Source organism: Rana temporaria, chromosome 1 (assembly GCF_905171775.1).
Source record: "Rana temporaria chromosome 1, aRanTem1.1, whole genome shotgun sequence".
Classification (NCBI taxonomy): Eukaryota; Metazoa; Chordata; class Amphibia; order Anura; family Ranidae; genus Rana; species Rana temporaria.
This window is the reverse complement of record NC_053489.1, coordinates 520,256,653-520,280,810: the sequence shown is the minus strand read 5'-3', so window position 1 is coordinate 520,280,810 and position 24,158 is coordinate 520,256,653. Positions and strand designations below refer to the sequence as shown.

At 43.5% G+C, this 24,158-nt stretch overlaps 1 protein-coding gene across 3 annotated transcripts in view; it reads left to right on the top strand.

Moving 5' to 3' along the window:
* Positions 1 to 24,158, top strand: part of TTC29 (tetratricopeptide repeat domain 29) — a 374,706-nt gene that overhangs the window by 113,716 nt on the left and 236,832 nt on the right. For all 3 annotated transcript variants that reach the window (XM_040331767.1, XM_040331774.1, XM_040331760.1), the window contains exon 4: positions 6,820 to 7,043. In XM_040331767.1, the coding sequence (XP_040187701.1) occupies positions 6,820 to 7,043 (224 nt within the window). The remainder of the gene's footprint in view (positions 1 to 6,819; positions 7,044 to 24,158) is intronic.

The window sequence follows — 24,158 nt, the reverse complement described above, 5'->3', positions numbered from 1 at the left end:
GAGTTAGGCCGGCTTATCTACTGATCTATCTACTGATAAGTCGGCCTAACTCTTACTGAATCTACCTATTTATAGTTAACTGATTCCTTTTAAAAATGATTAAAAATAGATAAAAAACAATCATATAATGTACCTACAGTTTAGTTTAATTTTTTCTGTTGTTTCCTGGTTCTCTGATGTACAGAGCCAGAGAGCCAATAGAGGGCAGTGAAGGTTTTGCAAAACGAAACTGGATTGGTGCTAAGAAGTTTTAGACACACAGTAATCACACCTCCTTGATTAGTCACCACAGTGAGAAATCTCCCAGTACTGTGGTGATCAGGAAACAGACAACCAGGAAGTGTCCAGAACAGAGAGGAATTACAGCAACATCAAAGCAAAAACGAACAATGAGGACATGAAACCAGGACTGCAGTAAGGTAAAGGAAGCTATTTAGCTAAAAAAAGAAATTCCTTTAGTGACTCTTTAAAGGAGAAGTCCAGCCATGGGCGTCCGCTGAAATATTTTCAGGGGAGGGCGCTTCGGCAGCGGCAAAACACAGTCGCATTTACCCTTTCTTCAACCTTTAGCGGGGGTTAAAAGCGCCCCGCTAGCGGCCGAATAGCGCAGCTAAGACGATGGTAAAGCGCCGCTTTTTAGCTGGACCCCCCTCCTTCAGCACAGACCCCCCCCGACTTCCAAAGTCTGGATCCGCCAGCTGCCTTGACTGATGGCAGTCTCAGCGAGCCACTGAGACGGCCGTTCCCCACCCCCTCCACAGCTCTTGCTCTGAAGAAACTCAGGATCTGAGTGAAACACGTCAGCATGTATCAATCAAAATACAAATTCTATCATCGGTTGCCTCTCTTTGAAGATTCACTCTGGACTTTATCCTTGTTCTATATATGCTCCACAGCTCAGCGCTCCAATGAGCGTGGAGGAGCAGAGCAGGATGCTGACTGACAGTCACCAGCTCTCTGTTCAGGGCGAAGTGAGAACAGAGCTATCGGCAGTGTTCGGTGGCTCGGTTCTCAGCGCAGAGAAGGCGGAGGACAGCTGCAGCATCGGTCTGATGCTGCATCCACCTAGGTATGTATGATTATCCACAATTTTTTTTTTCTCTTTTAAAGTATATGTATAGGCAATTCTTCTTAATAAAAAATCACGCACAGTCATGCCTCCTGGCCCCGCATTGGACTACTGTACTGTCTATCATATAAGCAGGGACAGGAGGCATGGCTGTGAGTGAAGGAGCGCCGGATACACAGGAAGAAGATTTTGGCTCTATGTAATTTAGCGGCACTCGCTCCTCTTCCCTCAGATGTAATTTAGCGGCGATCTCGCTCACCCTCTTCCCTCGGTGACAACAGAGATGAAGGAGATCATGGCCCTATGTAATTCAGCGGCGATCTCGCTCCCCCTCTTCCCTCGGTGACAACAGAGATGATCTGACGCTGAAAGGTAAAAACTGCAGATTGGCACTGAACAGGGAGAGCATTTTGATAAATTTATAGGCTGCAGATGGGCACTAATCAAACTGCATTGAAGATCAATGCTGCAGATGAGCACAGATCAGGCTGCACTGAAGCTGCAGATGGACACAGATCTGGCTGCATTGAGGCTGCAGATAGGCACAGATCAGGCTGCATTGATGCTCAGATACCATTATTTTGCTTCTAAGTGGTTCATTTAAAAAATAAATATACGCCAATAAATACGGTACCTTTTTTAAGTTAAACACATAAAGTGTATCTGAAGTAAAAAGATTTAAATCTATGTGATAGACATGTACTCAACAAAAAATTTTGTTTAGTTTAGTTTCGTCTCGTTTCCGTAGATTCATAAAAACGAAATTACGCAAGACGTGAGTTTTCATATTCTGACTCGTTAGTATTTTCGTTAACAGTTTTATTTTCATTGATACTGAATGATTCGTAATTATGTCTAATTTATTTTCTTTGATTCGAAATTCATAATTTTGTTAGATAATAATTTTCGTTTATTCGGTAATTTAGTAATTGTTACTTTTGTGAGATTGCCTTTTTCGTTGATTCGTAACATTGTTTTGTTTTCGTTGATTCGTGCCTACTACCGTGCTTCGAATGGATTCCTACTTTCGTAAAAACATCGTAGTCATTCGCAATCTCATATTTTAGTTTCGTTTTCAACACGCGGCTATAGCCTCCGCCCCTGTACGCCATTTTGAGAGGGTGTATCTTGCTTAATTTCTAATAAGTCCTGTACTTACTACCTGTCCACTCCCAGTCCACTCTCTCAGTCACGAGACCTGACTCAACTGAATCTAAAAAGATTCAGGATCGCAGTGTGACTCACGCAGTGTGACTCACGCAGTGTGACTTACGAACAGGCAAAGAAACTAATTTACGGACATACGAATGAAAATACGAACATACTAAATTCCGAACATACATATTAGGATACACTTTTTTACACTGTCCATTCAAAAGAACGATTCGATCAAGCTAAATTATGAACATACAAAGAAACAAAATTACGAACACACAAATGAAATGCGAACATACGAAATTACGAACAGACAAAGGATTGAAAATACGGAATGCAAATCATTTGTTATAGATGGCATTTTTGTTCTTTTACTGTTTCGGTGTTTCGTATTTTCGTAAGTTTGTCCATTCGTAAGTTCGTATTTTCGCATGTTCATTATTTTGCTTATTCGTAATTTCGTAATTTTCGGATTTTGGTTCTTTCAGCTATTCGGATGTTCGAATGGATCCGAATGTACGAATACTAACAAATTTGTACGAAAATCCATTAGTTACGAACTGAATCGCACATGTCTACTATGTGAGGTTTTCTTTTGCTGGGGAGACTTCCTTTTTATAACTTATACTAATGAAGCAAGGCCTAAGAATGGAGGATGGGTGGATGATTGATAGGTCCGGCACCTCCATTCATAGATCCTGTTTCATTCATAAAAGCTGTAGTACAGCTTCTTTGCGTGGCAGATCTAGTGGAAAGGGCAGGTATAGTAAGGCTTTCTTGATGGGTGTCTGATGAGCCCCTTAGCTGTATAAGGGCCAATTCACACCAATGCATTGATCTGCATTTTAGTGCAGCTGTAAAATGCAGATCAACGGAAAGACAGCCAAAAAACAATAATTTCCAATGTGTCCTTTTCACACTATGACACTATGCATGCAGGTCAATTGATGTAAAAAAAATGTATGTAAATGGACATCAAAATTAATGTCAACGGATGTCAGTGCGCGTTAAAATGCGACTAAAATAGATGGAAATGTACATTCATTTTCCATCCATTTTAACGCAAGTGAGTACGAATTGGCCCTTAAAGTGGTTGTAAACCCACTTTGTCATTATCAGGAAATCCCCTGCCTTCCTAAGGCCGTGTACACACGATAGGATAGCCAGAGGACAACGGTCTGAAGGACCGTTTTCATCAGTCCAAACCGATCGTGTGTAGGCCCCATAGGTTATTTATCCTTAGGTTAAAAAAATGAGAACTTGCTTTAAAATTTAACCGATGGACTGGTAACCGATAGGTCAAAACCAATTGTTAGTATGCAAAAGCATCGGTTAAAAACCTGTGCATGCTCAGAATCAAGTCGACGCATGCTTGGAAGCATTGAACTTCGTTTTTTTCAGCACGTCGTTGTGTTTTACGTCACTGTGTCTCTCAAGACGCTTTCCCTGACTTGTTCATTCCCCGACTTGTTCATTCCCCGACTTAGTTGGGGTAGGGGGTACACTTTGGTGGGGGTGGGTCAGCCACGCCCTGTGACCTTTGACCTCTGGGAACCCGCCTTCTGACCTTTGACCTTTGGGGGAGGTCCCTGTTCCAATTCCTGAGTCCTAGCCATATTCTTCAATGGGAAACCCTAACCCTAACCCCTAACCCTAACCCCAACCCCACCGTGTTCATTTTTTTAACTGATGGTGTGTACGCACAACGGACCATCAGTCAGCTTCATAGGTTAACCTAAGACAACGGTCCTTCAGACCGTTGTCCTCTGGCTATCCTATTGTGTGTACAAGGCCTTAATGCTAAGTGTTCTGTATATGTGCCTTATTAAAAAAAAGGTCGTTCTATACCTGATTTCAGAGCGCCGTTCGGCTCTCACATGGCCAGCCGCTTCTCCCCTCTCTCCATTTGACAGCTACAGTGGGAGGGGTTGAGATCCCCTGCTGATGTCAGACGGGAGGAGAGAGGCGGTCGGTTACATGAGTGCAGAGCGGCGATCTGAAATCAGGTATAGAACGCCATTTTTTTAATATGACACATATGTATACAGGGCATTTAGCATTATGGAAGACAAGGGATTGCCTGATAATTACGAAGTTATTTTATTTATTTTTATTTGGGATATTTATTATAGCAAAAAATATTGTTATTTTTTGTTTTTTTCAAAATGGTTGCTTTTTTTGTTTATAGTGAAAAAAAAAAAAATACCGCAGAGGTGATCAAAAACCACCAAAAGAAAGCTCTATTTGTGGGTACAATGTCGTGCGACCGCGCAATAGTCAGTTTAAGCAACGCAGTGCCATAAAATGGCCCTGTCAGGAAGGGGGCAAATCTTTCCGGGGATGAAGGAACAGGATCCTTTTTTTTTTTTTAGGGTTACAAATACTTTAAGTTCCACGGCACCATAAGTTTATGGCACGGGGGAGTGGGGGACATTGGAGAAGAAAGATTTCATCAGCGCCCTGGTTCACACTGGTGCGTTTTGACATGTCAAATTGGCTGCACCGATTTCAAAAAGTAGTTTATGTACTATATTTTCCGATTTTGGCCCACGATTTACACAGATGTCTCTGCAACCACGGACAAAAATCGGGACTGACAAGCAGGAGTGAAATTGTGCGAATTCAGCTGAACTAGCACAATTTCATTCCCGCAGCCCAGTGTGAACCTGGGCTAAGGCTGGGTTCACACTAGTTTTTATAAGCTAAATTTTAGATTTATTTTTTTTACATATAGGCTGTATGATACTTGTTTTAATTTTGCATGCTCCAGGGCTTCCATATGTATCCTTGCTTTACTACTTATTGAACCCAGGGCCGTCTTAATAGAATCATAGGCCCCTGGGCAAAGTAATGCTCTGGGGCCCCTACAATGATGACAGTGCAGGTAAACAGACATCAAGTAGGTAGGAGGCAGACTGCCTCCCCTGTGTATCTATCACTCTCAGTGCCATCATGGGGCCCCCAATTTCAGGGCAGCGTGGGCTCAAGAACCAGCTGCTTTGGGGATAGTGCAGGGGCCCCCCATGCAGCTGGGGCCCCTGGGTAGTGCCCAGGTGTGCCCTCTCATTAAGACATCCCTGATTGAACCACTGACTCGGATTATGCATGTTGCAATAAATAGAAAAGCAAGGATAAGAAAGACGGTTCAGAAACTTGCGTTGTTATCATAAGCTTGTTATTAGTAGTTCCTTGATTTCTATCCTGATCTTTCCCTTTAGAAATAGCTTGCTCAGAACATGGAAACTCCATGGCAAACACAATGGGCCAGATTCATGTAGAAATCCGGCGGCGTAACGTATCCCATTTACGTTACACCGCCGCAAGTTTTCAGCGTAAGTGCTTGATTCACAAAGCACTTGCCTGTAAACTTGCGGTGGCGTAGCGTAAAGCTGTCCGGCGCAAGCCCGCCTAATTCAAATGGGGCGTGTACCATTTAAATTAGGCGCGTTCCCGCGCCGAAAGTACTGCGCATGCTCCGTTTTAAAATTTCCCGTCGTGCTTTGCGCGAAATGACGTCGCCCCGACGTAATGTTTCGAACGGCGACGTGCGTTACGTCCTTTCGTATTCCCGGACGACTTACGCAAAAAAAATTTGAAATTCGACGCGGGAATGACGGCCATACTTTAACATGGGCTGTCTATTTTTACACCACCTAAATAGCAGCCGTAACTTTGCGACGGGAAAAGTCGACTAGCAACGACGTAACAGAATGCGACGAACGCGCGTATCTTCCTGGATCGCCGTAAACAGCTAATTAGCATACCCGATGCGGAAAACGACGTGAACTCCACCCAGCAGGCGCCGAAGTATTGCATCCTAAGATACGAAGCCGTACGCCTGTCGGATCTTAGCCAAATGCCCTCGTATCTTTGTTTGAGAATTCAAAATAAAGATACGACGCGGCAAATTTGAAAGTACACCGGAGTATCAGCAGATACTCCGGCGTACTTTTTCTGTGAATCTGGCCCAATATTCCTCTTCCAGACTCCCCTGGCGGTCCATAGGACATTAATAATTATCCACTAACAGGGGTCTCAAACTGGCGGCCCTCCTGCCTGTGAGAGTCATACTTGTAACTGTCAGCCTTGCAATGCCTCATGGGACTTGTAGTTTCACAACAGCTAGATGGCCACCAGTTTGAGACCCCTGCATGACTAGAGGGTGTACATAGGAATCAATACACTTTGTAAACAGTTATTTTAATGCATTTTTAGTGAAGATGAGAAATGTTTTGTTGACATGCAGTGGCCTGTTGGAGTCACCAGAGCTTTATACAGACATGTCCTGGAGTACTAATAGAAAGGCAGGATAACAATACTGTACTTGTGTCATGGTGCGTTGTTCTGTGAGGTGTCAGTATAGCTCTTTCCCTGTGTTCTAAGCAGCCTGTAAACAGCAGGCTAATGACAGATGTATAACAAGACACTTGATTACAGCACATGCATTCTGCACAGCGAGATGTGGAACATTAGGGACATTGTTAAAATGAAATTAACAGTAAAAGGTAATGTGATGCATGTTCTAACTACGTTGGCTATTGTAATTATAAAGCTATTGAATTATTTGTTTCCCTCTTTTTTTTTTCACTATGCAGCTATCAGAATTCGTTCAAGCACAGCATCTGCATAGAAATGCTGCGCCAAGGCTATCACAAGTCTTTCTCAGAACTCTTCGCTCTGATCCAGAAGTGGAATGCCTTGAGGGATGCTGGAGGGCCTGGGTCAGCCATATGGCAACAAAAACCCTTGGAGGAGCAGCACGAGAAACTGAATCAACTTCAGCACTTCCTGACCAGGGCTGAGGCAGCCCAACGAGCAGGTAAAAAGAGGGAATTCTGGGAAAACGGAGCAGCAGGAGCTGAAGCAACGAAAGCCTCAGGCGAGGATTCGAAATTGTTTCATCTTTGAGTTTGAAGCATTACTACAGTTTAGCACATATCAGCTTTACTCTTATCAGCCGTATAGCAAGATAAGTAGTAGATCACAAAGTATAGTTAAAAAGGAGAGGCTGGCATCAAACTGTGCGCTTTCTAATCCGTTAACAGAAGAATCAAGGAGAGTAAGGGGTGCGTGTATTTTAACATCTCATAGGGGAATATTTTTGTTTTATATGCACGCGCGGTCTGCTGGGAAGCTTATGTATGCATAGCATTCAGGCAGTGTCATTTTTTTTGTTCTGGCAACACCACTGCATTAAGCAATATTGCAGCGCCATCGCTTACTTCCAATATACACAGTGCCACGGTAATGAAATAAAATCCAGGTGAAGCAATAAGCGGCTCCACCAAATGAAATGCTATTCTTTTTTTTACTTTTCTCTTTTTTTTTTGATTAAATATTAAAATATGTATTTGTTGAGCGTGACGTCGGTGTATTTCATGTAACAGAGTTATGCAAACCCATAATTTAATATTTTATATTTAGTATTAACCTGAATGTAGCCAGCCTGGATTATTGCTTTAAACATTTAGACAAACTACATTGTGAAGTTTTAAACATCTATGTGTACATAGAGGCTTACGCACTTTACGCACCTGTCTTTTAGAAGTAGATATGATACTAAAGAGGATGATAGAAAAAGATACACTACTCGTTTTACCCTTTTGTAGAAGTTTTCTTTTTGCATTTTCGATTTGTAAGCACCACCCTTATTTAACCATTTGCCAACCAGCAGCCGCAGTATAACTGCGGCAGGTTGGCTCGGCTGCACAAATCGCCGTAGATGTGTGTCGGGCTCGTTTGTAGGCACACACTCCCATCAGCCAATCAGCAGGTCCGGCGGACTTGATGCCCGCAAGGACAGAACGGGAATCTGCCATAGTAAACAAGGCAGATCTCCGTTCTGACAGGATGGCCTGGATTCACATACATTGGCGCATATTTTTGCCGCCGTAGCGTATCTCCTTTACGCTACGCCGACGCAGCGCAGAGAGGCAAGCACTGGATTCACAAAGCCAGTGCTGCCAAATCTGCGCTGGGTTTCCTAGGTGTAAGCCGACGTATGTGGAAGTGGGCGTGAGCCATGCAAATGAGGCGTGACCCCATGCAAATGATGGGCTGAGTCTCAGACAGATACGTATAATGAACGGCGCATGCGCCGTCCCGTGGACGCATCCCAGTGCGCATGCTCAGAATCACGTCGGAACTACTCCCTAAGATACGCCGGATCACTGCCTACGGCGTGAACATAACCTATGCCTAGTCATATTCACGTCCAACGTAAAATACGTTGGCTTTTGTTCCCTGGTGCAGCCATTTGCATGGATGCTGCTGAGTTACACCTGCTTTATGGGGCATAACTTTACGCCGGACGTATGACTTTATGCACACTGTGTCGGACGGACGGACGTACGTTCGTGAATTCGTGTATCTCCCTCATTTGCATATGTGAATAGAAAATCAATGGGAGCACCAAATACATCCAGCGTAAATATGCGCCCGCTCTACGCCGGCGTAGGCAAGTTACGTCGGTCGGATGAAGCCTATTTTCAGGCGTATCTTGGTTTCTGAGTCCGGCGCATAGATACGACAGCGCATATTTGCACTTACGCAGCGTATCTGGAGATACGTCGGCGCAAGTGCTTTGTGAATCTGGGCCGATGACTCAAGCCTTGTACACACGCTCGGTTTTCTCGGCAAGAACCAGCAAGAAAACTGCTGGCAGAGCTTTCTTGCCGAGTAAACCGAGCGAGGCTTTCAGGTTTCTCGTCTGGAAATCTGGCCAGAATCTCGACGAGAAAAATAGAGATCCTGCTCTCTATTTTCTCGTCAAGATTCTTGTCGGCCTGTTTCCTGACGAGAAACCTGAGAGTGTGTATACTTACCTGTCGCCGTGGAAACCCATGCATGCTCAAAATGACGTCACCGCGTTCTTGCCTTTCAAGAGAACCGCAGTTCTTTAGAAAGGTGTGCACGATCGGGCGGCAAGAGATTCTTGCCAAGAAACGAGGCCTAACAGATTCTGTCTTTCTGCTGTGCAGGAAGGCGAATCTGTGTGTTTTTCCAGGCAGCCTGTCCCCCCACACACAGTTGGAACACACAGTGAGGGAACACATTTAACCCCTTGATCACCCCTGATGTTAACCCCTTCCCTGCCAGTGCCATTAGTACAATGTCAGTGCATATCTTTAGTACTTATCACTGTAATAATGTCACTGGTTCCCAAAAAAGTGTAAAAAATTACAGGTTTTATTTTTTTTCAATTTCCTTATTTATTTCTGCAAAACTGTAAAAAAAAAGATACACAAATACAAAAGCCGAACAACTCACGTTGGCCTAACATCACATTTTCCATCCATTTAAAAAATAGTACATTTATAACCTCCCTCACCCCCCACAGGCCCCTCCCCCCACCTCTATGATACTTCATTTTCTTGCTTTCTCCGCCTAATCTCTAGTGTCTCCTATTCTTCTCCCTCAACTTCATAGTCCTAAAAGTCAGTTAGGTGCCTGATCTGTCCGCCGCAATGTCGCAGTCTTGCTAAAAATCGCAGATCACGCCATTACTAGTAAAAAAAATGAAAACAAAAAAATAATAAAAATGCCATAAATCTATCCCTTATTTTGTAGATGTTATAACTTTTGTGCAAACCAATCAATATACGCTTATTGTTTATTTTTTTACCAAAAATTTGTAGAAGAATACAAATTGGCCTAAATTGATGAAGATTTTTTTTTTTAAATTTTCTTATTCGGTGTGTTTTATAGCAGAAAATAAAAAATATATTTTTTTCTTTCAACATTGTCGGTCTTTTCTTGTTTATAGCGCAAAAAACTCCCCCCAAAAAATGCAGAGGAGATCAAATACCACCAAAGGAAAGCTCTATTTGTGGGAAAAAGGACATTAATTGTGTTTGGGTACAACGTCGCACGACCACGCAATTGTCAGTTAAAACTACGTAGTGCCGTATTGCAAAAAAAGGCCTGGAAGTGGGTAGATCCTTCTGGGGCTGAAGTGGTTAAAGTGTTACTAAACCCACAACAGTAAAATCAGTCTGTAAATGCAGTAAAGCATGCTTGCTATACTCACAGTGGAACCTAAGGTTTAATCCTCTACATTGTGTAAAAAGGCTGTTTGATCTTGTCTTCTCTGATCCTTCCCTTCTTCCACAGTCCCCAATCTATTTGCTGATCGAAAAGAGCCTTGGGGGTAAGCTGCACATGCTTAGGTTGGTGTGTATTGCTAGAGAGTTTTCTTTTCTTGGGAGAGTGAATGCGGTCAGCACAGGGCCAATCATCACTGCCCAGACAGAGGGTCAGGGGTCCTGCATCCTCATAGGGCAATCAGGGGAGAATGGAAACTCCTTCTGCAAGCTATAACCAGACACTGATAGAGGTCACACGACTGCTAAACAGTACACTGCTGATGAGAAAAATGATGTAACGGTTTATTTTTTCCTTAAATTATTGCATTTTCATGTTCTGTGTACTGTGAGAGACCAGATATAGTGAATGCAGGGTCCTGGGTTTAGTAACACTTGAAGTCACTGTATGCAGGTAAGTCCTAATTTTTATAAATTCATCACAATGGGGGGTTATTTACGAAAGGCAAATCCACTTTGCACTACAAGTGCAAAGTGCACTTAAAATTGCACTGAAAGTGCACTTGGAAGTGCAGTCTCTGTAGATTTGAGAGGGACATGCAAGGGAAATAAAAAAACAGCATTTTAGCTTGCACATGATTGGATAATAAAATCAGCAAAGCTTCCCCTCATTTCAGATCTACCCCTCAGATTTACAGCGACTGCACTTCTAAGTGCACTTTGTACTTGTAGTTAGCATTTGTAGTGCAAAGTGGATTTTCCTTTCGTAAATAACCCTCAATGACTGTGATGAATTCATAAATTAGGTTGTGGAAAAAAATAAAAGTTTCTAAAAAGTAAAAATTTGAGGGACATACAAAAGCAAGAAATCTGACAAGTAATAAAAGAAATAAAAGGCAAAAAGCAAAAATGCTGCAGAAAAACAGTTAGCACTCCTGAACTATTTTACATGGTTACTTAAGGGAGATTGAAATTGTATTAAATCTTCTTATGACTATGGATAGTCTTTTCTTCATTCATTTATAGACTTGAGGCCTGCTCTATATAGATGTATATAAAATACACTTTTTATCTATCAAAAAGTTTTTCCCAGTGTTAACCTTTCATCTGATTTCTAAATTGCTGCATTTGTAAATTCCAAAAGCGAGTATAAAGGAATAGTAGTGAGAAAAAAAAAGCACCAGTAGGTTTAACCGATCTTGTTTAACCACAAGTCTCCTTTAACCACTTAAGGATCGCCGCACGACGATATACGTCGGCAGAATGGCACGGCTGGGCACAGGGACGTTTATATACGTCCCCTTTAAGAGCCCAGCAGTGGGTCGCGAGCTCCCGCAAGACCCACGGACCCGATCACCGCCGGTGTCCCGCGAACGGTCACAGGAGCTGAAGAACGGGGAGAGGTGAGTGTAAACACACCTTCCCTGTTCTTCTGTGTGGCAATGTCAGTGATCGTCTGTTCCCTGATATAGGGAACGATGATCACTGATGTCACGCGTCCAGCCCCGCCCTACAGTTAGAAACACACATGAGGTCACACTTAACAGCACCCCTAGTGGTTAACCCCTTCACTACCATTGTCATTTTCACAGTAATCAGTGCATTTTTATAGCACTTTTCGCTGTGAAAATGACTATGGTCCCAAAAATGTGTCCAAATTGTCCGCCATAATGTCGCAGTCACAAAAAAAATCACTGATCACCGCCATTAGTAGTAAAAAAAAATACTAATAAAAATGCCATAAAACTATCCCCTATTTTGTAAACGCTATAAATTTTGCGCAAACCAATCGATAAACTCTTATTGTGTTTTTTTTTTTTTTCAAAAATAGGTAGATGAATACGTATCGGTCTAAACTGAGGAAAAAAAATAATAATTTATATGTTTTTTGGGGATATTTATTATAGCAAGAAGTAAAAAATATTGCTTTTTTTTTTTAATTGTGGCTTTATTTTTTTATAGCGCAAAAAATAAAAACAAAAGAGGTGATCAAATACCACCAAAAGAAAGCTCTATTTGTGGGAAAATAAGGACGCCAATTTTGTTTGGGAGCCACGTCGCACGGCCGCGCAATTGTCAGTTAAAGCAACGAAGTGCCAAAATCACAAAAAGGAGCAAGGTCCTTTACCTGCATATTGGTCCGGGTCTTAAGTGGTTAAGGGGGCGTGACAAGGGGGTGTGTCCTATGCCTGCCTACTTTTGCTGATAGGTGTCCCTCATTCCCATCTCAAAAAGTAGGAAGGTATGCACATGTACTCCTAAGATGTGTGGGCATTGTATTGTATGGAAGATACAAGAAAGGGGTAACTGTATCATATTTTTCAGACGAGTACATGTTTCATGACACTGCTCCTTTACAAATTTTGGACTTGTGTGTGGGGTAAAACATTTTTATACACGTGTATTTTTTATTAATTTAAATAAGGTGACATTTAGAGGGATATAGTATAATTTTTATAGTTTAGGGATAGATGTTTTGGGTTTGAATATTGTAATATATATATATATATATATATATATATATATATATATATATATATATATATATATATATATATATATATATATAACTATATATATATAAACCTGGTCCATAGTAGTATATTTTTCTTGTTTTTAAACTTTGATAATTGAAGACAGAGTGATGGTTTTGTAGGTCCACTTTTTTCAGGTTCTGTGTATTTTCTAGATCTGCCTCACTGAAACAAGATAGGGCAATGATTAGGCTAAAAAGGCTATGCCCAACTTTTTTTATGTACTGATATACCAATAATGTACCTCGGTTGCAGAAAAATAAAAACTTTCTTTGATTTTGAGAACAAGGTCTTAATTTAGCCCTTGCTGTATTTCTTATGTAGCGCTACCCCCTCAGGAGCCGCTGGTGGTTTTGGGATCGGCGTATTAAGTTACCTCTTACCGTTGTCTAGGGGTGAAGTTGATGAGTAGATGAGTAGATGAGTAAGCGAATGTCCAGTCATCAAATAAAGGTTTTCTGAATGCTTTATTTCCGGCCCAACATGACCAACATCAACATGAGGTAGAGAGAAAAGGTTGATGAAGCAATAGAGAACTTTGCAGTGTCAGGCCTGGATATGAAAAAGAGCAATCCTGCTTTCAGTAGTAGTAGATACAGTTCGTCGCCACTCTAGCCAGAGTGGGTGAAGTGCCTCCGGACAGGCTCCTGCCACAAGCCTGGTAGCCGAAGTGTCACTTTAGGTTGCTTGGAGGAACAGATCTCTGCCACAGACCTGGCTCTAGGGCCTCTGCCACACTTGTACTTGAATGAGCTAAAAAACGGATTGAGCGAATCCTCCCAGTAGATTAAGTTAGGGTCACCGGGTGACAGTGGAAGTGTACTTGCAATGTCCCGGTCACCAGATCCCCAATGGTTCGTTCAAGCCCTATTGGACAACCTGCCTCCGGGTTCTCCTCAAGCCGACCCCCCAACCGAACGGCATACAGCCTGGGATCTCCTCAGTAGAAGGGGGACCCAGTAAGTCACTGGGGCCCCTTGACAGCATCAATCACTCCAGGCCAGGAGGGCCCAGAGTCTGGAACTCCGCGTAGCGCGCGACCCCAGGCCAGGTAGGCCATAGTGGTGGGGCCCGCGATGTGCGCACACCCTAAAGGTGGGTGCCGCACCTGGAACCAGGAACCCGCGAAGTACCAAGAAAAATGGCGTCTGCCACAGATATACTCTCCCCCAGCATGCTCCGTGAGGGAAAACTCCTCTAATTGGCTGCTGGGGAAAAGTGGCTCTGCCAGAACCCCTCTAGCGCCAACTGTCGCCCAGGGATGGGATCGCATTCCTGGAGCGCAGACTGACCTACAGGACAGTTCAGGAATGACAGCAGCCCAAAATTTAACGAATTATGAATGGGAGCAAAAATAACTCTCTCATTCCCCACTAACTTTAGCGTAGTGCCCATACTGAAAATAAGGGGGCACTACACTTAGAGAACTTCCTCACTTGCTGTTATGTAGGTCTGGGACACAGAAACCAGTAAGACACAGGAAGGAGTTTACCAGCTGATCTCATCAGCACACACCCTTCCCCCATCAATTATGTTTGCACAGCATCCCCAGCATCCCTCCACGCGTGCATTTGCCTGGCTTCCCCAGTGTCCCCCTAGATAGGCGCAGGCCGCATGCTAACATCCCTGGGGCCGCATGCAGCCCATGAGACACCCCTGATGTAGTGCAAGGGCCTGTCTGATTCGATACAGAGTGATTGGATAGATGTTGTGTCCTAGTATATCGTTTTGGTAAATCTAAAGGAGATTGTATTATCAGATTCTATAGTGTTTGGCCACATTTATACACTTAAAATGATCTAGTTGCCCTTTTATTAATTGCTAGTCAATACATTATCAATACCTTATTGGACTTATGCTGCAGAGTGTTTCTACATGGAGCCCCTTTGATAACTTTTGCTCTTTCGAACTCAGGTTAGGCAGAGAGGGGAGCAGGGAGAAAGAGACAGGCAGGGAGGGAGGGGGGGCATGGAGAGAGGAGGGTAGGGAGAGATAGAGGGGAAAGAGAGGGAGGCAGGGAGAGGGAGAAGGGGAGAGAGAGGAGGCAGGGGGAGAGAGGGAGGCAGGGAGAAGGAGAGAGAGGGGGCAGGGAGAGAGAGGGAGGCAGGGAGTGGGAGAAGGATAGAGTGGGGGCAGGGAGAGAGAGGGAGGCAGGGAGAAGGAGAGAGAGGGAGGCAGGGAGAAAGAGAAGGAGAGAGAGGGGGCAGGGAGAGAGAGGGAGGAGAGAGAGGAAGGCAGGGAGAAGGAGAGAGAGAGAGAGAGAGGGGGAGGCAGAGAGAGAGAGAGAGGGAGGCAGAAAGAGAGAGGGAGGCAGGGAGAAGGAGAGAGAGAAGGGAGGGAGGCAGAGAGAAAACGAAGGAGAGAGAGGGGGCAGGGAGAGAGAGAGGGAGGCAGAGAGAGAGAGGGGAGAGAGAGGGAGGCAGGGAGAAGGAGAGAGAGAGGCAGAGAGAGAGAGGGAGGCAGGGAGAGAGAGAGAGAGAGGGAGGCAGAGAGAGAGAGAGGGAGGCAGGGAGAAGGAGAGAGAGAGCAAGAAGGAAGAGAGAAGGAGGCAGGGAGAGGGGGGGCAGGGAGAGAGAGAGGGGGGCAGGGTCTGTGCTCACTCATTTGGAATGGTCTCTGGGGACTCAATGGCTCAGTCAGCATCTTTTATTTCAGTGTGGCTGTCAGCTGACTCTCTTCTTGTGCTACTTCTCTCTCCCATCTGAGGCCTGCTGTACTGGGACTGCACAAAGATGATAGCATGTCAAACATAGATACTTACTTTGCTTGTATAAAAAAATACTTAACCCAGGACCCTGCATTTACTATATCTGGTTTCCCACAATACACAGAACATGGACACGCAATTATTTTAGTAAATATTAAATATGCTAGACACCTTTTCTCATCAGAAGTATGTAGCAGTTTTGTGACTTCTATTGGTGTCTGGTTAAAGCTTTCCACTGATTGTCCTATGAGACTGCAGGACCCCTGACCCTCTGTCTGGGCAGTGCTGATTGCCCCTATGCTAATCGCATGCACTTTCCTAAGACAAACAAAAAACTCTCTAGCAATACACACTAAACTGAGCATGTGCAGTTTGTCCCCAAGACTCTGTTCTATCAGCAGATAGATTGGGGACTGTGGAAGAAGGGGGGGATCAGAAAAGACAGGATCAAATCACACTTTTACATAGTGCAGGGGATTGACCTCTTAGGTTCCACAGTTAGTATAACAAGCATGATTTACTGAATATACAGACTGTTGTGGGTTTAGTAACACTGTAATGCTGCATTTATAAACATAGAGCTGTGTTAATTTGTTTCTTTTAGGCCTCGTACTCACGACCAAACATGTCTGCTGAAACTGGTCCGCGGACCAGTTTCAGCGGACATGTTCGTTCGTGTGTAGGCAGTAACGTACAGAATTCCAGCAAACAATCGTCGGCCAGACCGTTTTCCAACGAACAACTGTTTCCTGGTCTTGCTTTAAAACAGTCTGCTGGAATCGTGTCCGTCAGACATGTTCGGTCGTCTGTACACAAAAGCAGCGTACAAAAACCCCGCGCATGCTCAGTCCAAATGAGGAGACGGGAGCGCTCGTTCAGGTAAAACTCGCGTTTCTTTGGGATATGGCACATTCGTCATTAGAAACCTTTTATTCTAGCAAGAGAACAATGTCTTAAAAAGGCGCACTAAACCACATTTTAAAGCCTCGTTTGATTAATTCTTCTCTTGCTAGAATAACCCCGTTCTCTTGCTGATGCAATTTCAATAGAGTTGTCCCATACTGAAATGTCACATTTCTTGCTTGTGATGTAATCCTTTAATAATGTTTTCTATGCCAGACGTGTGTTTTGGTTGGTGGTCCTCCATAATTTAGAGTATTCATTTTTGTAAAGGAATGTGCATTTTTTTAATTTCTTTTTTTGTTTCTAGTTATGTCACCATTTAAACAATTTTTTTTTTACATGTATTTTTAATTTTTTTTTTTTTTTTTTGGTGTTTCATTAGAGAATATTAAACCATGTTGGCACACCAAATGTCCCCCCCCCCCCCCCAAGGAGTGTGTCCTTTGTAAATTACCCATTGTATATTTATTAAAGGTTTGCTGCCTAATAATCCCCACAGTATATCAAACAATAGACATGTTTTCAAATGAAAGCAAAAGGCCTTTTATTCTGGCAAATGTCATCACAAAAAAATAAAAAGAACGGCAGCACTAGAATAGATAGCAAACTATATGCAAACTTGCATTTCCAACATGGTGAAGGATAAACTTCCAAGCCTCAGGAGCCAAACACAAAAATATTAAGCAGCAGCACACAAACAAAGGAACCCAAACTGTGGTAGTACAAACAAGATGTCCTTTATGTGGAAGGAAATGGAAGGCAGAAAATCAACGTTTCCTCCTCTTTCCAGCCTTCCCTCCAGGCAGCCTTCCAGCGGATCGAACACGGGGTCTTGCAGGTGGGGTTGATGTGGCAGCAGGAGGATGGTGTTCCGCAAGCCGGGCCGGGTCACATAGCCCAGTGTCTGGGGTCAGCAGGCCCCTCTGCATCCACCAAAGTACCTGGTTCATCAGGGCCTTTGCCAGTCTTCTCTGGTCCTCCTCCCCTTCATTTAAATCATGGGCCAATGAGGCACTGAAGGCCTCTGTGGGGTTGAGGGGGGCCCTCATGATGGCGCTTGCCTCCTGGATCATGCGGAGGCTTGCCTCCTCCACAGGCCTCAACTGCCTCCTTCGGCCTGATGGCCTCACCTGGGGGGGAGAAGACTGGCTGGTGGTGGTTCTCCTGGCCGGGTGGACCTGCTGCAGGCCACTGGGCCCAGCCTCCTCCTGGCTGCCACTGACCCCGGCCTCCTCCTGGCTGCCACTGACCCCGGCCTCCTCCTGGCTGCCACTGACCCCGGCCTCCTCCTGGCTGCCACTGACCCCGGCCTCCTCCTGGCTGACAGACACCTGAGGATCTGCCACCTCCTGGCTGATCTCTTCTTCCTGTGTGTAAAAAAAAGGAATTTTTTTACAATTTCGCTAAATAAAACCACACTCATTTTCATGTTTTTCGTTCAGTATTTTCTGTTCATTATTACTTGAATACACTCTACTTCTGACCCCTGCAGTTGTCATCCCTGACACCTATTTGTCTGTACACCTTTTTGTTTGTTTTTTTCCAGCTTGGTTTTTTTTTTTCAATATCTAATCATTAATCCACCAAGAATTATTTAGGCCATAAATATAGAGGAAACTACTATACCTCCTCATCGAAGGGTGGCAGATCTGCATCTCTGTCAGCCAGGCCCTCTTCCTCCGACTCTGCAGGGCTGTGGTCATCTGGGGAATGTCCGCTGGAAGGTAGCATGGAGGAAAGGTTGGAAGAAAGACTGGACATCGTTTTCCTGCCTTCCATTTCGTCCCGCAAAAAAGCCATCTGTTTATAATACCACAGTTTGGGTTCCTTTGCTTGTCTTGCTGCTGCTCCCGATTTTTTGATTTTATTAGCTTTGTATGCTCTCCTGTATGTGCTTCTGAGGTTGGCAAGTTTATCCTTCACCATGTTGGCAGTGCATCCTGGCACCCAAGTTTGCATATAATTTGCTAGCTCTTCTAGTGCTGCCGCTCGTACCTCTTTATTGCAATATAACGAGTGTTTTGAATTCCACAGGATGGGCGTGTCCTGGTATTTTTGAAGTAAGGCCTCTATAGATTCCTTGCTTTGTAGGAGGTCCATTGCAATTTTTGAAAAATTATATTTCTTTTTGAGTCTAGATTACAAAAACATAAACCACAGAAAAATAAATATTCAAAAGGATCAGCGTTGACCTTGATCTAATATGTGTCTTCAAATTTATTACCTATATCTAATTCCAAACACAGTCTCTCTTGTTTAAACAATGATTGGCAGCTCGGCCGCATTGCTTGTACCAAACATTGATTTGCTAGATGCAGAGCCATTGTTCACATTGCAGTAAATATTTTAAATATATTAAATTAAACAATGCTTACAAATGACAGTTTTCATCTAGGCACTCTTTCATGTGTAAATCTCATACCCCTGACAATGGATGACATAAAAGACACTTCCTAATGACCTCTGTACAACCAACACTTGAACAATACTTTGCCTGATCTGAATACACCATTCAAAAACTTGTCAATGAGGTACAGCATTGTTCACATCTCTATTTTGTGAGGTGTCCAAAAGCATTTGGATACCAAAATAACATTGTGGTACCCCATAGACAGAATAGCTTAAAAAGGGTGCAACCAACAGCCCAAACCCCCATCCCATGTGTCTACATTTTCAAGGCCTCTGCTGATCACATTTTTAAATTCCTTACCTTCCTGTCTCTCGCTCCTCGTTTCTCACGCTCGCCTAATTACCGCGTAAGATGCGTAATCACGGCGTAAACCTTTTTAACACTCCGCGTATTTATGAAACCCCGCCCTCGTCACCTTTGCGAGGCCCCTAATCAATGATTTTAGGAAATATGGCGTTAACTGTGTATGTTCTGGATGCGCTCGAAGATTCTCCGCGTAACGGACGTAAACACGTTGTTTGCATTCTCTACACTCCGCGTATGTATTAAACGCCGCCCTCTTCTCCGCCCATGGCGTAAGAATTCATCTTTTCCACGCCCATAATCTCTGTGGGAAAGGAAAGATGGCGATGTCACACGAGCGGGCACGATGCTCTCATGCCACAAGTGAAGGGACAGAGGCAGGGACGTCCCGATCAAGGAAAAGAAGATATAAAGCCACTAATATGCGGTTCCAGGAAATGGTGGAGTTAGTTTACATCATGCGAAAAAAGGACTATGATGGTGAATTAGGGCCATACAAGACCCCTAACCGCCGAAAGGCACATATTATGGACAAGGTGGCGAGGAGAATGCAGAGGATGTTTGGGATCACCAGGTCCAAGGAACAGCTGAGGAAACGATGGTCAGACTTAAAATTGAGGGAGCCACATCAGATGAAGAAAATACTTAAAATTCTGCGTAAAAGTAAGTAAATATATATTGGGTTTGGGGGGGGGGGGGGTGGTGATTGTCTGCAATAATGTGTTGCCATGTATATTTCACCATCTGCCTCCTTGGCCTGCTTGTAATTTTAAAGACATGTTGTTATTTATTTTTTAGAACATAAATAACTACATATTTACAAACAGTGTTCTTAGTAAACAACGTAACATCACATAGTTTATCAGAAAGGCTCGGTTATTCCAGGAACAACACACCTGGACATGGCTCACTGGCCAAAAACTTTGTTTGTAAACATTGTGTAAAAGCTAGTTCTATAAAAAAAAAGAAGGAGAATGGGAAAGGCAAACAGGATTCATTCTAAAAACAGTGGTAATAAAGCAGATGTTTTCACATCTGCAATGCAGAGCACCTGTGTCTCCCCAAATCAAAAATGGGTTTTGGTAGGGTATCCCAGAAATACAGTTTAGGGGGGACATCCATGTGTGTCACTTTGCTAAAAAGGGGCAGGATCAGAGCTTGCCATATAGAAGTAATTGCAAAATGTAGGTTTGGTGAAAGATAAAAGTAACTAAATGAAAGCATCTTCTAAGCAATGTGTGCGATTTATGCTCTCCAATATCTGTGTGCTGATGAGTCTACATTTTTTTTGGTTTATTTCAGGGGAAAGAAGTCGCCAGCATTTGGAGGAGGCAGAGAGGGCCAGACAAGGCCAAAATCTGCCATCTCAACATGTGGAGGAGGAGGAGGATGTGGAAGGAGAAGAGGATGTGGAAGGAGAGGAGGATGTGGAAGGAGAGGAGGAAGGAAGAAAGGAGGAAGGAAGAGAGGAGGAAGAAGTAATTTTGGACTTAGAAGTCATAGCAGATGAAGGGCAAGTGGCGGAAGAACAATTTGGCGAATTGAAAGAAGGTGGATTGATGGATGAAGGAGGAGTCCAAGATGATGGGGAAGTGGTGGAAGAAGGAGGAGTGATTGAAGATGATGGGGAGGTGGTGGAAGAAGGAGGAGTGATAGAAGATGTCGAAGAGGTGGAAAGGAGAAGCCCATCAGGTCAGTGTCACCCTAGCTTGATTCCAAAAAACATATGTAGATAGGCCTCATTGAAAAATAATATTGTAAATGCCATTTTTTTTTTGTTGGTTTAGGGGAGGAGGATGGTGTGCCAAGATTTTCACGTGCAAGTGCTGCTATAATTATTCAGCAGGTAATGGAGTGCAGCACTGAAATGCACAATATGCGTGAAAGGATGTTTCTCATGGAACAGAATGTAACAAATGTCCTTTTGGAATGCAGCACGGAAATGGACAATATGCGGCAAAGAATGATGGTAATCGAAGCAAATTTTAAGAACATTATTGACATGATGGGCCGTGTCAAAGACTGAAACACCCCCCGCCCATCCCCCGCCCCCACAAACATTTTAACAGTTTGAATAATGAATACGCCAAAATTTGAAGATACACACACAGTGTGCCAACATGTGCTATCTGCCATCACAGAATATCTAATGTCTGTGCTTTGTGGGTCCAACCCCCTCCTCCATCCTCAAGTAGTTGAGAGGAAGGGTTTGCTCCCACAAAACACAGACATTGATCACCCATGATGTCAGATAGCACATGTGGCCATTTGTCTGTTGAACCAATGACATTTGGCGAGTTTGCACTGAATGTGTGTATCTTCCAATTTTGGCGTGTTCCAGTGTGAAAGCACACCATGACTGACTGCTGTTGTGAGTTTTTATATTTTTTGAATTTGATTTTGTTACTTTTTGACCATGTTGAACATTTTGGGATACTATAAAGTTTAGACCATAAAGAATAAACAACGCCAAAAATTATTTTCAATATATATATAGAATTATAAATCTCTCTAATCACTGAATTTAGTGAAGTAGAGATTTGACTCCAAATTCTCACCCAAAAATTTTGTTTTAGAAAAACACACCAAAAACAAGAAAAATGGTTACAAAATTATTGTTTTTTGTGCCTAAAAAATATGGCCAAAAATAAATTTAAGGCGGTAAACACCCCACCAAATATAATCTATATATATATATATATATGTAAACAATAAATCTAACTATATTTGAGGAAAAAAAAAGTGAACTTGTTAATAAATGTATAATCTGCATAATATTTTTGGTTGAATTACCTGAAAAAAAAAAAAATTTTTTAAAAAATTTTGAAGACTCCTAAGTACAAAAGCAGGGAGTAATGAAAAAAATCAAAAAATTTTTTTGGGGTCATGAACAAGCAAAAATAAAAAAAAATTGACCTCAACATTTACAAATGGAGTTGCTTCTTATTTCTAGACTCAATACCCTGTTTGTAGATGAGTGAATACTGTGCAAAATGTGGTTAGTTACTAAAAGTGGAGAAATCAATTATGCATTACAATTGAAGAAGTTAGTTAGAGAACCAGGAAGACAGAAAAAGAGAAAAAGCATTAATGACAAACAACTGTATAAAGTCCAATGGTCTAATTATTTATTATTTTTTAGAATATTCCTTTCTTTGGGGGCCGAATTAGAAAGAAATATGATCTGGCATAGCAATGGCCCCCCGACCCATGAAGTACTCAACATATTTGTCGCGTACCTCACGAGCTGATTGGGGGGCCAAGCCAGCGCGACCAGTGTCCAGCCCGGGAAGGGGATCTGAGGGTAGTCTTGCCTCAGAACCGATGTCGGGTAGGTACGTCTGGGAGTGCCTGCGTAAAAAGTTGTGCAAAATGCAGCAGGCAAATACAACGGTGTCCAATTTATATTCCGCCAGATGTATCGATGTCCTGAACAGGCGGAACCGGTTGGTGAGTATCCCAAAGGCATTCTCGACTACCCTCCGAGCCCTGGCCAACCGAAAATTAAACACACTCCTCTCTGAGGTGAGGGTCCTCTGGGGAAAAGGCCGCATGAGGTGAGGACCAAGCCCGAAAGCCTCGTCCGCTAGGAACACAAACGGAAGTCCTTCCACATTATCTTCATCTGGTGGCAATGCCAGACCACCAGCTTGGAGACGATCATAGAAATCAGTCCGTGCGAACACTCCCCCATCAGACATCCGGCCATTCTTCCCCACGTCCACATATAGAAACTCATACTGTGCCGACACCACCGCCATCAACACAATACTATGATAACCCTTGTAATTATAATAGTAGGACCCCGAGCGGGGTGGGGGCACAATGCGGACGTGTTTCCCATCTATTGCTCCACCGCAGTTTGGAAAATCACACCGCTGGGCAAATTGGGAAGCCACAGACTGCCATTCCTGTGGTGTGGAGGGTAGCTGTGGGGACAAACAAAATTAGAGATTTAGTACTTTGTAACAAATACATCCTACAAGCATCCTTGTGACAGTTCACAGTATTAAAATTGCATTAGAAAAATGTGCATGGAGAATTTGGAAAATGAAATATATAGGGCCACTTCATTAAGAGACTCCACAGCCCTCTGATGGGGACAATAAAAGTTTGAAGGGGGGGGGGGGGGGGGGGAAAACCCCAAAAAGTCCTGTTTGAAAAAATGGCAAGGTGGGTTTGTCCCTAGGATAGCATGCTGGACAGGTTAATATTGGGTAAGGGACAAATATGCAGGTAGGCCAAGAATAAAACATGTAAAGCTGATATCAACATGCATAGGGAGAAAAGCTAACGTTAGTTAAACACACAGCATATCTGGGAAAATAAAAATAAAGTTAGTTGGCCACATTATTAGAGCCAGGAAACTTACCTTAATATACTCCTCATGCATAACTTTGATGATGGCAGCACACGTGTCCGGTATGATGACCCCAAGCGCCTGCGGAGAGATGCCTGTCGAGAACTTGAGGTCCTGCAGGCTCCTCCCAGTCGCCAGGTACCGCAACGTGGCAATAAGCCTCTGCTCGGCCGTGATGGCTTGGCGCATCACAGTGTCCTGCCTCGTGATATAGGGGGACAGAAGATCCAGCAGACGGTTGAATACGGGGTCCGTCATGCGGAGAAAATTCCTAAAGTCATTAGGATTATTCTCCTGGAGTTCCCTAAGCAGAGGCATATGTGAGAACTGGTCACGCTGGCGCAACCAATTCTTGGTCCAGAAACGCCTCCGCCCCCTGTTTCTGGCCAAAGTACTGGACAAATGAACATATCCAGCAGCCATCCCATAAACAGCACCAACTCGCGAAAATTGACGCTGCTGCTCCATCATGGCTTCAAACCGGCCGGCTGGTCAGTCAAGAACACACTGAAACAGAAAGCACTCGCAAATCCAGCACTACCTGCGACAAACGCGCGACAAACAGATACGAGCGCACAGGATGCAACTGCTAAAGCAGAAACAACCTGCTTGCCTATAGCCGAATGACAACTACGTTACCGCAAGCACACGCACTGAACCCGTGAATACACGCTG